The sequence below is a fragment of the Salvelinus fontinalis genome, chromosome 2 (genome assembly GCF_029448725.1).
Source record: "Salvelinus fontinalis isolate EN_2023a chromosome 2, ASM2944872v1, whole genome shotgun sequence".
Lineage (NCBI taxonomy): Eukaryota > Metazoa > Chordata > Actinopteri > Salmoniformes > Salmonidae > Salvelinus > Salvelinus fontinalis.
The window spans coordinates 24,527,273-24,542,375 of NC_074666.1; the positions used below are offsets into that span (position 1 = coordinate 24,527,273).

General features: G+C 45.3%; 1 protein-coding gene across 4 annotated transcripts in view; it reads right to left on the reverse strand.

Moving 5' to 3' along the window:
- Positions 1-15,103, reverse strand: part of LOC129815209 (protocadherin alpha-C2-like) — a 62,672-nt gene that overhangs the window by 17,297 nt on the left and 30,272 nt on the right. For 3 of the 4 annotated variants that reach the window (XM_055868774.1, XM_055868752.1, XM_055868763.1), the window contains exon 2: positions 4,318-4,376. In XM_055868774.1, coding sequence (XP_055724749.1) covers positions 4,318-4,376 — 59 coding nt within the window. Of the gene's footprint in view, positions 1-4,317; positions 4,377-6,937; positions 14,212-15,103 lie in introns of those variants that run through there. The other variant, XM_055868741.1, reaches the window with a different exon arrangement.

Here is a 15,103-nt window from a genome sequence, read left to right on the forward strand (position 1 = left end):
CTTTATGTTTACTATTTTCTACATTGTAGAATAGTAGTGAAGACATCAAAACAATGAAATAACACATGGAATCATGTAATAACCAAAAAAGTGTTAAACAAATCAAAATATATTTTAGATTCTTCGAAGTAGCCACCCTTTGCCTTGATGACAGCTTTGCACACTGTTGGCATTCTCTCAACCAGCTTCATGAGGTAGTCACCTGAAATGCATTTCAATTAACAGGTGTGCATAGTTAAAATTTAATTTGTGGAATTTCTTTCCTTCTTAATGCATTTGAGCCAATTAGTTGTGTTGTGACAAGGACGCATTGGTATACAGAAGATAGCCCTATTTGGTAAAAGACCAAGTCCATATTATGGCAAGAACAACTCAAATAAGCAAAGAGAAACAACAGTCCATCCTTACTTGAAGACATGAAGATCAGACAATCCGTAAAATTTCAAGAACTTTCAAAGTTTCTTCAAGTGCAGTCGGAAAAACCATCAAGCGCTATGACGAAACTGGCTCTCACGAGGACCGCCACAGGAGAGGAAGACCCAGAGTTACCTCTGCTGCAGAGGATAAGTTCATTTGACTTACCAGCCTCAGAAATTGCAGCACAAATAAATGCTTCACAGAGTTCAAGTAACAGACACATCTCGACATCAACTGTTTACAGCAGACTGCGTGAATCATGCCTTCATAGTCGAATTGCTACAAAGAAACCACTACTAAAGGACACCAATAAGAAGAAAATACTTGCTTAGGCCCAGAAACACAAGCAATGGACATTAGACCTGTGGAAATCTGTCCTTTGGTCTGATTAGTCCAAATTTGAGATTTTTGGTTCCAACCGCCGTGTCTTTGTGAGATGCAGAGAAGGTGAACGGATGATCAATACAGTGCCACCAACACGGCCTGCTACCGAAGACTGTGGGCTCTCTTTCTCCGTGGCCGATGTGAGTAAAACATTTAAACGTGTAACCCTCGCAAGGCTGCCAGCCCAGACGGCATTCCTAGCCGCAACCTCAGAGCATGCGCAGACCAGCTGGCTGGTGTGTTTCCGGACATATTCAATCAATCGCTATCCCAGTCTGCTGTACCCACATGCTTCAATATGGCTACCATTGTTCCTGTTCCCAAGAAAGCTAAGGTAACTTAACTAAATGACTATCGTCCTGTAGCACTTACTTCTGTCATTATGAAGCGCTTTGAGAGACTAGTAAAGGATCATACCCCCTCTACCTTACCTGTCATCTTAGACCCACTCAAATTTGCTTACCGTCCCAATAAGTCCACAGACAATGCAATCACCATCACACTGCACGCTGCCCTATCCCATCTGGACAAGAGGAATACCTATGTAAGAATGCTGTACATTAACTACAGCTCAGCATTCAACACCATAGTATCCTCCAAACTCATCATTAAGCTTGAGACCCTGGGTCTCGATCCCGCCCTGTGCAACTCGGTCCTGGACTTCTTGACGGGCAGCCCCCAGGTGGTGAAGGTAGGTAACAACCTCTCCACTCCGCTGATCCTCAACCCTGGGGCCCCTTGGGCACAAACCCACCATCGCTGGACCAGACAGGACTGGCAAAAAGTTATCTTCACTGCCGAGTCGCGGTTTTGTCTCACCAGGGGTGATGGTCGGATTCGCGTTTATCATCGAAGGAATGAGTGTTACACCGAGGCCTGTACTCTGGAGCGGGAACGATTTGGAGGTGGAGGGTCCGTCATGGTCTGGGGCGGTGTGTCACAGCATCATCGGACTGAGTTTGTTGTCATTGCAGGCAATCTCAACGCTGTGCGTTACAGGGAACACATCCTCCTCCCTCATGTGGTACCCTTCCTGCAGGCTCATCCTGACATGACCCTCCAGCATGACAATGCCACCAGCCATGCTGCTCGATCTGTGCGTGATTTCCTGCAAGACAGGAATGTCAGTGTTCTGCCATGGCCAGCGAAGAGCCCAGATCTCAATCCCATTGAGCACTTCTGGGATCTGTTGGATCGGAAGTTGAGGGCTAGGGCCATTCCCCCCAGAAATGTCCGGGAACTTGCCTTGGTGGAAGATGGGGGTAACATCTCACAGCAAGAACTGGCAAATCTGGTGCAGTCCATGAGGAGGAGATGCACTGCAGTGCTTAATGCAGCTGGTGGCCACACCAGATACTGACTGTAACTTTTTTTTTAACCCCCCCTTTGTTCAGGGACACATTATTCCATTTCTGTTAGTCACATGTCTGTGGAACTTGTTCAGTTTATGTCTCAGTTGCTGAATCTTATGTTCATACAGATATTTACACATGTTAAATTTGCTGAAAATAAATACAGTTGACAGTGAGAGGACGTTTCTTTTTTTGCCGAGTTTAGATTATGTGTATTAGGTTTTGTTTTGTAATTTGTTAGATATTAGGTTTTGTTGTGGAATTGTTGGATATTACCTGTTAGATACTGCTGCACTGTCGGATCTAGAAGCATAAGCATTTCGCTGCACTCGCAATAACATCTGCTAACCATGTGTATGTGACCAATAACATCTGCTCACCATGTGTATGTGACCAATAAAATGTGAGTTGATTTGTATGGTTCCCACCGTGAACCATGGAGGAGGTGGTGTGATGGTGCTTTGCTGGTGAAACTGTCTGTGATTTATTTAGAATTTAAGGCACACTTAACCAGCATTGCTAGCACAGCATTCTGCAGCGATACGCCATTCCTTCTGGTTTGCGCTTAGTGGGACTATCATTTGTTTTTCAACAGGACAATGAACCAACACACCTCCAAGCTATGTAAAGGCTATTTGACCAAGAAGGAGAGTGATGGAGTGCTGCATTAGATGACCTGGCCTCCACAGTCACCCGACCTCAACCCAATTGAAATGGCTGCTTTTCGGTCCAAGTCATCCAAACCAACAAGTGCTCAGCGTATGTGGGAACTCCTTCAAGACTGTTGGAAAAGCATTACAGGTGAAGAATGCCAAGAATGCAAAGGTGTCATCAAGGCAAAGCGTGGCTACTTTGAAGAATCTAAAATATAACAAATATTTTGATTTGTTAAACACTTTTTTCGTTACTACATGATTCCATATGTGTTATTTCATAGTTTTGAGGACTTCACTATTATTCTACAATGTCGAAAATAGTTTTAAAAAATAATGAAAAACCCTTGAATGAGTAGGTGTGTCCAAACTTTTGACTGGTACCGTATATATATATATATATATATATATACAGTACCAGCCTACTAATTATACAAATAGGCCCTATTACAGTATTTTTCAAAATGTTTATCAAATCCGCTAGCCTATACTTGTATGTGCTGCACTAGAATTGCATGTTCTCTTCTGCTTTATCATGGGTTGAACGATGTGTGTAATTACAGTCCATATAATACAGTATAATACAATACAGTACACACTTCACACTCAAAAAGATTAGCCTACTGTTTTGTTTATTTACCCAAGAGAGCATACAACCCCCCCCCCCCCCCCCCCCCCCCAACCGCCAGGGGCTACTGATTCACACATTCATGTAAATAATGAAACAGTCTGCAGCCCTTTATAGTGTGTGTGTGTGTGTGTGTGTGTGTGTGTGTGTGTGTGTGTGTGTGTGTGTGTGTGTGTGTGTGTGTGTGTGTGCTTGTGTATATGTGTGTGTGTGCATGTGCGTACGTGTATGTGCATGCATGTATTAGTGTGTGTAATGATCTGAGGCTGAAAAAGCTCTCAGTCAGTTCATCAGCTCATTTGTCCTTCACGGTTCCTTCTGAAAGACCCTGTATCTGGGAAGAGTGGCGCTCGGAATGTAGATGACCTATATACACTATGGCAGAGAGGAGCAGAGCTACTGGGGTCTGGCTAGAACAGCATGGCTCTGCCCCACTGTCTGTGTGTGTACCCCTCTGGGGTGGCTGACAGGACAGCCAGGGCACAGCTGGCCCAAACAGGGCAACAGGGGGCTGAGTGGGGTCAGACACATGTTGAGGAGCCACTAGTGGTTATGGAGGCTGTTGCTAATCTCATCTGAGACCTGTCTGTGGTCATGTTATGCTGTCTGCAGGCAGGTGCTTCCACAGAGTGCAGTAGTCAGAGTGGCTGCCTCCCAGTCTTTGTTGTGCAGACAAGCATGGCGACTCTGGACTGTAAAATGGGTGCAACATTTCCTTGGCTACACACTGCAACAATATTCCCCCAAGCAATTGATAGTATTTCACTGAGATGCTCTCTTAAAGCAATATACTGTAATTCTAAGAGCTAAAAGTGGTAAGGGGCTTGGGAATCTTTTTAAGGAGGGTAGAATTTACAAGAGGGCAAAAGAGTAAAGTGCTTACCTCTGCATCCCTGTTCTCAGAGAAGTGGAGTATTGCCAGTCAGCATTTGGGGCCTTCGGCTGAGAGAGAGAGAGAGGGGGGGGGGGCAGATATGGTCTCATTAATTAATCATGGTGCACATCCCAGCTCTGCATCCTGATTGGAACACTGCAGTTCTGGAAGACAGTGTGCCACTGCCATCAGATACACACACACATGCCCTTTACCAAAGCAATGACTTTGGGAGACACACTGATACATTCTTAGATTACCTATCTCCCTGTGTGTGTGAGAGTTATTCTGTGAGAGGATTGAGGAGTTTGTGTATGAGTCAGTTTGTCGCATTGTGTGTGTGTGTGTGTGTGTGTGTGTGTGTGTGTGTGTGTGTGTGTGTGTGTGTGTGTGTGTGTGTGTGTGTGTGTGTGTGTGTGTGTGTGTGTGTGTGGTCCTGATGAAGTTTGCTTGAGTGCCGTGAGGTCAGAGCTCCAGGCAGCCCTTTAAAATACTGCCTCATCAGTCACACTGCAGCTGGGCTTTGAGCTAATCCAATCAGGACGAGCCCCTCCATCACCAGGCCAACCACATCCTCCATCCCTGCTCATGTTGGGCTGGGGTTAAGAGGTAAAGGGAGGCTCTCCTAGGGCAGTCACACATTACTCAAGTTCATTGATGTTCTCCTCCAGAAGGCTGCTCCATGTGGATGTGTGTTTTTTCAATGAATGTAGTTTGTTTTCCACAAGGTTTACACATTGCATGAAGGTTCATAATGGAGCTTCAGAGATTTGAATATGTACATCTTGAAAACACAAATCATAACCACTGACATCATTAGAGCCCTAGACATCAGATCTGTGGTTAGGGGTGAGTACGGTAGTAGTTTAAGACTCATACATGTTGAGGCTTCAGTAGGTGCCCCAGATAAAGAGGGTACATAATGTTCTTTAATTAGTTTCATTCTGAAGGGAGTATCTCCTGCTCTGACACAACCTCTCTCAGTGAATCTAATTTGTGGGGCTGGAAGTTAATTTCATTTCCACCACCATTCTTATCTTGGCCAGATGCTGCCTCTGCTCATTGCTCCATCTTGACCCATCCACGACCACAACCTAAACCCCAAAACATTCCAATCAACCCCATGTCACCTCCGAACTACATTCTGACAATGTTTTGACCATCAATCTATCCAATCCCGAGAGTAGAGCGCTGAAACAGCAGAGCATCAGATCGTACGACAGCCAACCCATTAGAGGACACAGCCCAGATCTCTGCTCGTTAGAGTAAACATATGTTCGCGCCAGTTAAACAGAGACAAAAATACAATAAATCAACCTTAAAACATGGCTAATGGAAGCAGAGAGCCCATGGATTTCAGAAGACAGCTGCTGAATACAGCCATTTGCACACTCTCCAGGAACGTTAATTACTTGAGCTCTAGTCTGTAATGAAGTACCCCTATTGGGAGTTTTACTGAGGTTAAACGAAAACCAAACTTGTGATTCCTCGATAGAGAACATGTTTATCATGAGTGCTGCTGCAATACGTAACATTCCAGCCCTGTTGTGGTAAACATATGCAGGGCTATTTATTTTTAATTTCCTGTAGTACTCATCCTTGACTCCTAAGCCATGCTCGACCATGAATGCCAACACTTTCCTACGGCAGCCTAGTGCTGCAGTGGAATAGGTTATAGAGAGGAGAGACAGCAGGAAAGACTGCTAGAGAGAACTCTGAGTGAGGAGTCAATGTGGCAGACTGGAGAGGAAGGAATACAGGAGTAAAGTTATGAGAGGATCTTTCAGTTACTGCAATTTAACACAGACGTTGTTGTGACTAAAGAAAAAAAGACACAAAGACACACACAGACACACACACACATATATATATATATACACTGTGCAGCCACATTTAAACTGGAGAAATCACAGACACACAACCATACACACACACACAAAGAAACATGTCATATCTGACGCAGTCTCAAGATGTACTGGCAAATAAAAAGAATATGACAACAAAGCAAACAATATGACAATGAACGACTTCAGCTAGCATGTAAAACCACTGAGCCTCTACAGCCCTTCATGTAACAGACAGTTCAAAGAACAGTGGTAGGATGGAATGTGATCTACAACACTCATCTAAAGACAACCAACACCAACATAGCTAATACATATAAAGCCTAGTACAGGGGTGTCAAACTCATTCTGCCCTGAGAACCGCAATCGGTCTTCAACATGGTCCAGAGAGCCGCTCTGAAAATGTGTAATATTTCCTCACGGTCGAAAGTGGCAAAAGACAGTCCTCTATCCTTTGTTTTATAAATTGTTGATACTCCTAGACTGTCTAGTTTTAATTTCTGTGATTATTTGCGAGCTGGACACAGTCAAGAAACTTTATAAATGTAGGTTCATTCTAATTTCTACACACTTTCAATTTGGTTTTAGTCATTTTAAAGTATATTGAGAAATGCATATCGTTTTTAAATAATTTCTGTACTCAAACCACCCGCAGGCTGTATGCTTGACACCCCTGGCCTAGTATGTAATCTGGAGAGGTGGCAGATTGTGAGGCTATACTTCTGTTATGCCATGCATGACCTGTTAGTCATTTGGCTTAAAAGAAGAGGAAAAATATGACGCACCTCTGGGCAGACTTGCAGTGAAGCGTCGGGCATGCTTAGTCTCCGTACAAACCCACTACCTCCTGTGAAGAAGCGCTCAGAACCCCAGGTGCCGCTAATGGGCCGGCCTGTGTTGTAGAACATGAAGGTGTCGCTGCCTGAGGTGGCCGTCAGACAGGTCTTGTAGCAGTAGGTCTTGGTCATAGAGCCATTCCCACGCACCTCAATGTAGTGAGGATCCACCTTGAGGTCTCTCCGCAGCGCCACATTGTTATTGGATTGTCCCCCACCACCACCCCCAGCCCCACCTACTATGCTGCTGCTCCCGCTGTCAGGGGGGGTCTTTTGGGATACGCAGCAGGGGGAGCAGGAGCCAGGCTGGGTGCAGTAGGCATGGCAGCGCACGATGGCCAGCACCACCACAGTTACCAGGAACACAAAGGTGGTGGCGCTCAGAGCCACGATCAGATAGAGGGTCAAATTAGAAAAGAGCAGGGTGCTGTGGGGCCGGATGACCCTCTTAGGGTCAGGGGTCACCTTGGGTGGCACCTCCATGACAGCCACAATGACAGTGGCAGTGGAGGAGAGAGGCGGCTGGCCGTGGTCTCTCACCAGTACAGTCATGCTGAAGGAGGTGGAGTTGTCCTCCAAGACCCTGCGCGTGGTGCGGATCTCCCCTGTGTGTTCGTGCACCTTGAACAGTTCCAAGTCTGTGCACTGATCCAACACATAGATCAGCCAGGCATTGGGACCTGCGTCTGCGTCGTACGCCACCACCTTGGTCACCAGGGCGCCAGCCTCAGCGTTCTTCAGGACTGTCTCTGTGGAGCGCGTACTGTTGCCTGGGGGTTTGACGATCTCAGGCACGTGGTCGTTCTGGTCCATGATGTAGATGTAGACAGTGGCCACCCGGCTGAGGGGTGGAATGCCTCCATCCTGAGCTTTGACCTGGAAGTGGAACTCCCTGAGTGACTCATAGTCAAAGGCGCGCAGGGCGTAGGCCTCTCCCGTTTCGGCCTTCACAGAGACGTAAGAGGTGACAGGGATCCCGTGGTTGTTGTCATTGAGGACAGTGTAGGTGATGCGTCCATTCTCGTTGACATCTGAGTCCTGGGCCTTCACAGTGCACAGCGAGGCCCCGGGGGCGTTGTTCTCCGTCACATAGACCGTGTAGGAGGTCTGCTCGAAGCGTGGCGGATTGTCATTCACATCAGCCACATCCACCTGTATGGTCTTTTGGGAGGAGAGGGGTGGGGTGCCGCCGTCAGTGGCGCTGAGGGTGACATTGTAGGCAGCGGTGGTTTCACGGTCCAGGAAAGCGGAGGTGACCAGGGTGTAGTAGTTTCTAAAGGACTTGATCTTGAAGGGGAGGCCCAGGGGTATTTCCAGGCTCACCTGTTTGTTAGCACCAGAGTCCCGGTCTGTGACACTGATCAGGGCCACCACGGTGTCAGCCCGGGCATCCTCCCTCACTGGGCTGGAGAGAGAAGACAGGACTATCTCTGGGACATTGTCATTCACATCCACCACCTCCACCACCACCTTACAGTGGGCTGCCACAGCACCAGGGCCTTTATCCATGGCCTGGATATACATCTCATAAGAGTTGGTTTCTTCATAGTCCACATTGCTCCTCACTCTGATCTCTCCCGTGTTGCTGTCCATGCTGAACATCTGTCTGACTCTCTCAGGAGTGTAGCTGCTGAAAGAATAATACACCTCACCATTGGTACCCTCGTCAAGGTCTGTGGCATTCAATTTGATGACCAGTGTGTCTTTTGGTGAGTTTTCTAACAATTTTACTTTGTACACTGAGCTGTCAAATACAGGGACATTGTCATTGGTGTCCAGGACTCGCACATTAATTTTAGCTGAACCGGTTTTTGCTTGTGTTCCGCCATCTGCAGCAGTCAGAATTAATTGGTGGTAAGGCGCCAGCTCGCGGTCAAGGGGCTTTTTGAGCACGAGCTCAATGTGCTTGCTGTTGATGGAGGGTTTGTTGGAATCCAGCGCGAAGTGTTCGTTTGGGCTGAGCCGATATAGACGAACGGAGTTGGATCCCACGTCCGGATCCAGGGCATTCTCAATGGGGAAACGAGACCCTGGTAAAGCCGATTCTGTAATTTCCAATTGATACTCATCTCTAGGGAACTTCGGCGCATTGTCATTAGCATCCACAATCTCCACCTCAACACTGTGCACCTCGGATGGGTTTTCAACAAGCACCTCTAAATGTATAAAACAGGTGCTGCTTAAATCACACAACGTCTCTCTGTCGATTCTTTCATTGACAATTAATTTTCCATTTTTGGGATTGACATCCACATACCGTTTTCCACTGGTGGTTACCTTTATCTTTCGATTGGAGAGCTTTCGGATATCCAACCCCAAATCCTGCACAAGATCCCCCACCGCCGCTCCATTTTCTAATTCCTCAGGAATAGAGTACCGTAGTTGTCCAAGTGAAAGGCCACAAAATAAGAAAAATACAACAAAAGAAAGAGCCACATTGTTTCCTATACAGTTACATATCCCCGTAACAGCCATTGCAAGCTCATGGGATCCGCAGACGGATTAAATACAGCTTTCCGCCTTTTTAGCTTGCAGTACCTCGCCCCCCACCACCGCATTAAAACAAGTTAATTGGTTCCCCGTTAAATGCAAGAGGAACGGCACATCCATTCCGTTATCTGTTTGAACGGATACTTCTCCAACGCATCCATGTTGCCTTTGTCCGTGATGTCTTTTTTCTCTCCTCAGCGCGCGGCTGACGGGTGTGTTTCCCTGCCACTGGTGCTGCGTAGCTCGCTCTCGCGCGCTCAGGGTCTCTCTCTCTCTCCCCTTCTCCTTCCCCACTGGTGCAACCTCCCCCGCCTCCCCATCAATTTCTCCCTGTGTCTCTCTCTCTACCTCCAGTGCTCAATGTGATGGTGTCAGTGCAGAGCAGCGGGGAGGGTCCGTGTGCTCAAAGACGGTTGGCTGCATTTCACATATCAGCACCTTAATTAAGAAAAATAACGGAACTGAATACAAATCCACCGCCTTAGAATGGTTTCATTTATGGCCATTTACCGTGTCTGTGCACATGATAAATTGAGTCAACACTGCAATACATCACTCGTTTAAATGGATATGGAAAACCAGCAGAGCTGTATGGTTGAAAATTAAATTGTTAATTTGGGTTGTCCCACCAATTATTCCCTATAGTCTTTTGTTAATCATTATATCAAATGTGCAATTAGCCTGCCTCATGCTGCGACGCAAAACCCTGCAGTCAAATTTTACAACAGGTAGCCGATCTCAAACATGGCACGTTTTGGGGACTGTAATTGCCCTGATTAGTTTGAACCTGAACCGCTGCATGGCGGCTTCCCCTAAAGCAGCTCTTATAGCTCTGTCCTCTGCTATAGCGCACCCTGCACCGCCACATTTGGGAAAGGCATATAACGATGCAGATCACTAGCATCGCCCTTACATCCACAACCTCTAACACAGGGATCGCTGTCAGTGCTAGACTTCAGAGTGTCAGCTGAAATAATCACATCTAAGATGCCCGTGGTGTCCCCAATAAGCCCTACGTCTCATTCCCTCTCTGTATCACCACTGTGCACGCGGTACCCACTTATTTTCTTCACCATCATCCTAACTATCAGCACCATCACTTTCCACATCATCATCACAATAATAATCGTCATCTTCATCATCATCAACATTATTATAATCATCCTCATCATTGTCAAAATATTAACAGATTTACACGACACAGTCCAGACCATACTGGCCAGCATGCCCCAGGTACTCTCTCTGTGCATCCATCAACAAAATTAGAGTACATTAATCTGTCACTCTGAAACTACTGTCTATTCAGAGTGGCAATTGAGTCCTGTGCACAAGAGTTGGTGAATGGGGAACATGTGGTAGGCCTAGGCTTATTACTGGGAAGATACTTTAAAACATCTGTCTTTATAACATCTGTGGGCATACATAGTTTATGGCACTGGCAGAATTCACTGTAATGTTATGGATTTTAATGCAGTAGTTTACTTTCATTGAGCAAGTTAACACAAAGTCAGTCATATGCTGTCAGTTTTGGACTAGTAATATCTTGAAGTTGGAAAATCGCCAATACAAACCTGCTCCAGCATATAATTAACATATAATGAATTAACCTTACCATCCAAGAAAACAAATACAGATGTAGCATCTTAATTTGAGCCAGTTTGCTACAGCAGGAATATAATCCTGCAGCAACAGGAAATGTGAATTATTATGTGGATTATAATTCATGTACATTTTTGTAGGGGTTTATAATTTTTTTGTAAGGGAAAATCAAGTCTTACATTACAAAGTGGAAATTACAAACTTCAGAAACCTTTTTAAACTTCAAATAGACTACAAGTTGTTTTCCTGCAGTTGTTTTCCTGCAAAGTTCCCCTGAAACAGCGTGATCAAATTAAGATCCTACATTTGTAGGCCAAGTTCTTTCCTACAGAAAAGAAGGAAGCTTCTTTCTGTGGTTAAAAGCAGGAGGGCACAAGACTTCAAGATGATATTGTGTTGCCAATGTCATGTATTTCCTGAGAAACACTTTGTTTGGGGCGCTGACTTCAGTGAAATAAATTCAGGTGATGCATTAAATCACAACTTGAGTACCCAAGTTAATGATGCTCAATACATTTTGTACAGAGAGCAATGAAGTCAGTGTGTCAATAGCTTTAGCTATATCTAACAGGCCGTTGAATGGAACGATTTGCTTGTGTTACACACTCTATGACCTTATAAGTTAAACTCAAATGTGAAAGGTAGTGTTTACTTACTTTTGATGTTGCGACGTGTGTGTGTGTGTGTGTGTGTGTGCGTGCGTGCGTGCGTGCGTGCGTGCGTGCGTGTTTGAGAGACAGAGAGAACGTCTCTGACTCATTCCTGAAAAGCCCATTATCTCCAACACAGGCTCATGGACTTGTAAGTCTAAACTCAAGCAAGGCTATGTGTTAGTGTGAGAACAGATCTGTCAGAGCGAACCAGGGGATCTTGGGATCTGGGTGAATTATTCCAGCAGTAAGCAGTGGACTACAGACCACTGATTCACTGAGCAGCCAGCCCATTTCCGCAGTCCTCACCATATGCAATGGGTAACCCACATCCTAAAGACTCTGGCTGACCAAGACACCCTGACCCCATCACAAGAAGAGGAAATGAGAACTCTGAGCTGGACTCGAAAAGGAATACTGGGTGGAAAGGTCACCTAAACATATCTAAAATAGCCAATCTATTCTAGAGATTCTGTTGATGCACACCAGCAATACACCTTTATCAATCATGTCATGTTATGGTGGTGGATACTGAAGAACCAAAGGGAAAAATTACATCTGGAATGGTTCCACTTAGACAGTTTGCATAATTTCCAAACTTTACACTAACAAATAAGGGTAGCAGTAACTAAATAATTTAATGAATAAGTCATCTCCTGGTTTTATATCCTGATTTTCATCTGTTGACATGAGATTAGAGAACAACATGACATTTAGTCTTTCAGCTGGAGGAACTGGTTATCACAGCCTGAAAAACAACACAATCCTATCAATTACACACACAGCAGCACAATTCTTCCACCTGGCTCCTGCAGCAGGGAAAAGTACCTCTTCTGGCTCATATCTTAAATCTTGTCTATCTAATTGTCTCTTTTAAGGAGCTCGTCAGGCAGCTGCCCCATCTGTTGTCCACGTTGTAAATAAGAGCCATTTCCTGTTGTAGAATCTGATTGAGATATATCATCCTCACTGTGTATATAAAACACAACACTTCCAAGTGAGTCAAGAACGACAGGTCCAGAACACATTTCACAGGAACACTAAGTGACACTGTGTACTAATGACCAGGGTATGCTTTTCATCAACAAGACCAGGAAGATATCTGACACAGACAGGAAGAGAGATACTGTATAGTGAGAGGTGAAGAGAGTGACATAGAAAGATGGAAAGACAGAAACACAATAAAGAGTACACAGATACTGTAGATACAGTGTGTGAAAGAGATCTTGAAAGTGTGAGTAGAAGAGATAGGTACATTTCTCCTGTTCTATAAAAATAGCAAATTCCAAAACTCAACATACAAAAAGTTAATGCAAAACTGTCAGGGGGTTGTCTTTGCGTCCCAGAACTGTGCCTCTCAGAAAGTTGAAAATTATTCTGTGCAAACACAAATTGAAAATATAAATACTTCTTCAAGTGAGAATGAAAGAAAGAGAGAAAGAGACAGAGAGAGACACTGAAAGAGAGAGAGAGACAGAGACAGAGACAGAGACAGAGACAGAGACAGAGAGACAGAGAGAGAGACAGAGAGAGAGAGACACACAGAAAGAGAGAGAGAGAGAGAGACAGAGAGAGAGAGACACACAGAAAGAGAGAGAGAGAGAGAGACAGAGAGAGAGACAGAGAGAGAGAAAGAGAGAGAGAGAGAGAGAGAGAGAGAGAGAGAGAGAGAGAGAGAGAGAGAGAGAGAGAGAGAGAGAGAGAGAGAGAGAAGAGAGAGCATAGAGTTGGGAATGAACATCCATTTCCAGTCCATTCTATTATTCTGTGTGGTATTTTGATTACTTGTGCAATGTCTTGTGTGTTATTTCTGTGTACTTTAAATGGCTTTTTGCAACATTGGATGGTACCTCTCCTGTCAATAAAGCTTATTTGAATTTCAACTAGAGAGATCCATATAGATAGAGCGAGACAGACAGGGGAGGACACAGGACAGTGAGAGCACTCAGCAAGAGCAGACAGACAGCCCCCACCACAGCAGAACAGCGCCCTCAGCAAGAGCAGACAGACAGCCCCCACCACAGCAGAACAGCGCCCTCAGCAAAAGCAGACAGACAGCCCCCACCACAGCAGAATAGCACCCTCATCAAGAGCAACTGCGGACACACAACCAGCTACAGGCACGACAGCTACAGGGACGACTCAAGGCAAACTCTCTCTCTCTCTATCCCTCCCTTTATCAAACTCCATTCTCCCACTTGTTTCATTTATTTATCCAGCTCTTTCTCTCCCCCTCTCTTGTTCTCAAGCCGAGACTGGACACTGCCGCAGCCTGCAGCTGAAGGGTGTGATCACAGACTAGAACTGACATTGGGTGCCCTCTAGTGTCCATTACTCACTGCAGTATTGTATGAGGTCCCAACATTGTGCACATTTCACAGTGCCTGCTAAATTCTGCCCTGTCTATCCGAACACCTCAATATATCTAGCTATCAGAGGAGCAATTCAGTTATATTAGTTCCTAAGTCTGTGTTATTATACAGAACCAGCCAAAAGTTTGGACACACCTACTCATTCCAGGGTTTTTCTTTATTTGTACTATTTTCTACATTGTAGAATAATAGTGAAGACATCAAAACCATGAAATAATACATATGGAATCATGAAGTAACCAAAAAAGTGTTAAACAAATCAAAATAGATTTTATATTTGAGATTCTTCAAAGTAGCCATCCTTTGCATTGATGACAGCTTTGCACACTCTTGGCATTCTCTCAACCAGCTTCACCAGGAATGCTTTTCCAACAGTCTTGAAGGAGTTCCCACATATGCTGAGCACTTGTTGGCTGCTTTTCCTTCACTCTAAGGTCAAACTCATCCCAAACCATCTCAATTGGGATGAGGTTGGGTGATTGTGGAGGCCAGGTCATCTGATGCAGCACTCCATCACTCTCCTTCTTGGTCAAATAGCCCTTGCACAGCCTGGAGGTGTGTTTTGGATCATTATCGGGTTGAAAAAACAATGATAGTCCCACTAAGGGCTCCCGAGTGGTGCAGCGGTCAAAGCCACTTCATCTCAGTGATAGAGGCTACACTACAAACCCTGGTTCGATTCCAGGCTGTACCACAAGCCCCCGTGATTGGGAGACCCATATGGCGGCACACAATTGGCCCAGCGTCGTCAGGGTTAGGGTATGGTCGGGGTAGGCTGTCATTGTAAATAAGAATTTGTTCTTAACTGACTTGCCTAGTTAAACAAAGGTTAAATAAAAATCACCAGATGGGATGGTGGGTCGCTGCAGAATGCTGTGGTAGCCATGCTGATTAAGTGTGCTTTGAATTCTAAATAAATCAGTGACAGTGTCACCAGCAAAGCACCCCCACACCATCACACCAGCTTCACGGTGGGAACCACACATGCAGAGACCTTCCGTTCA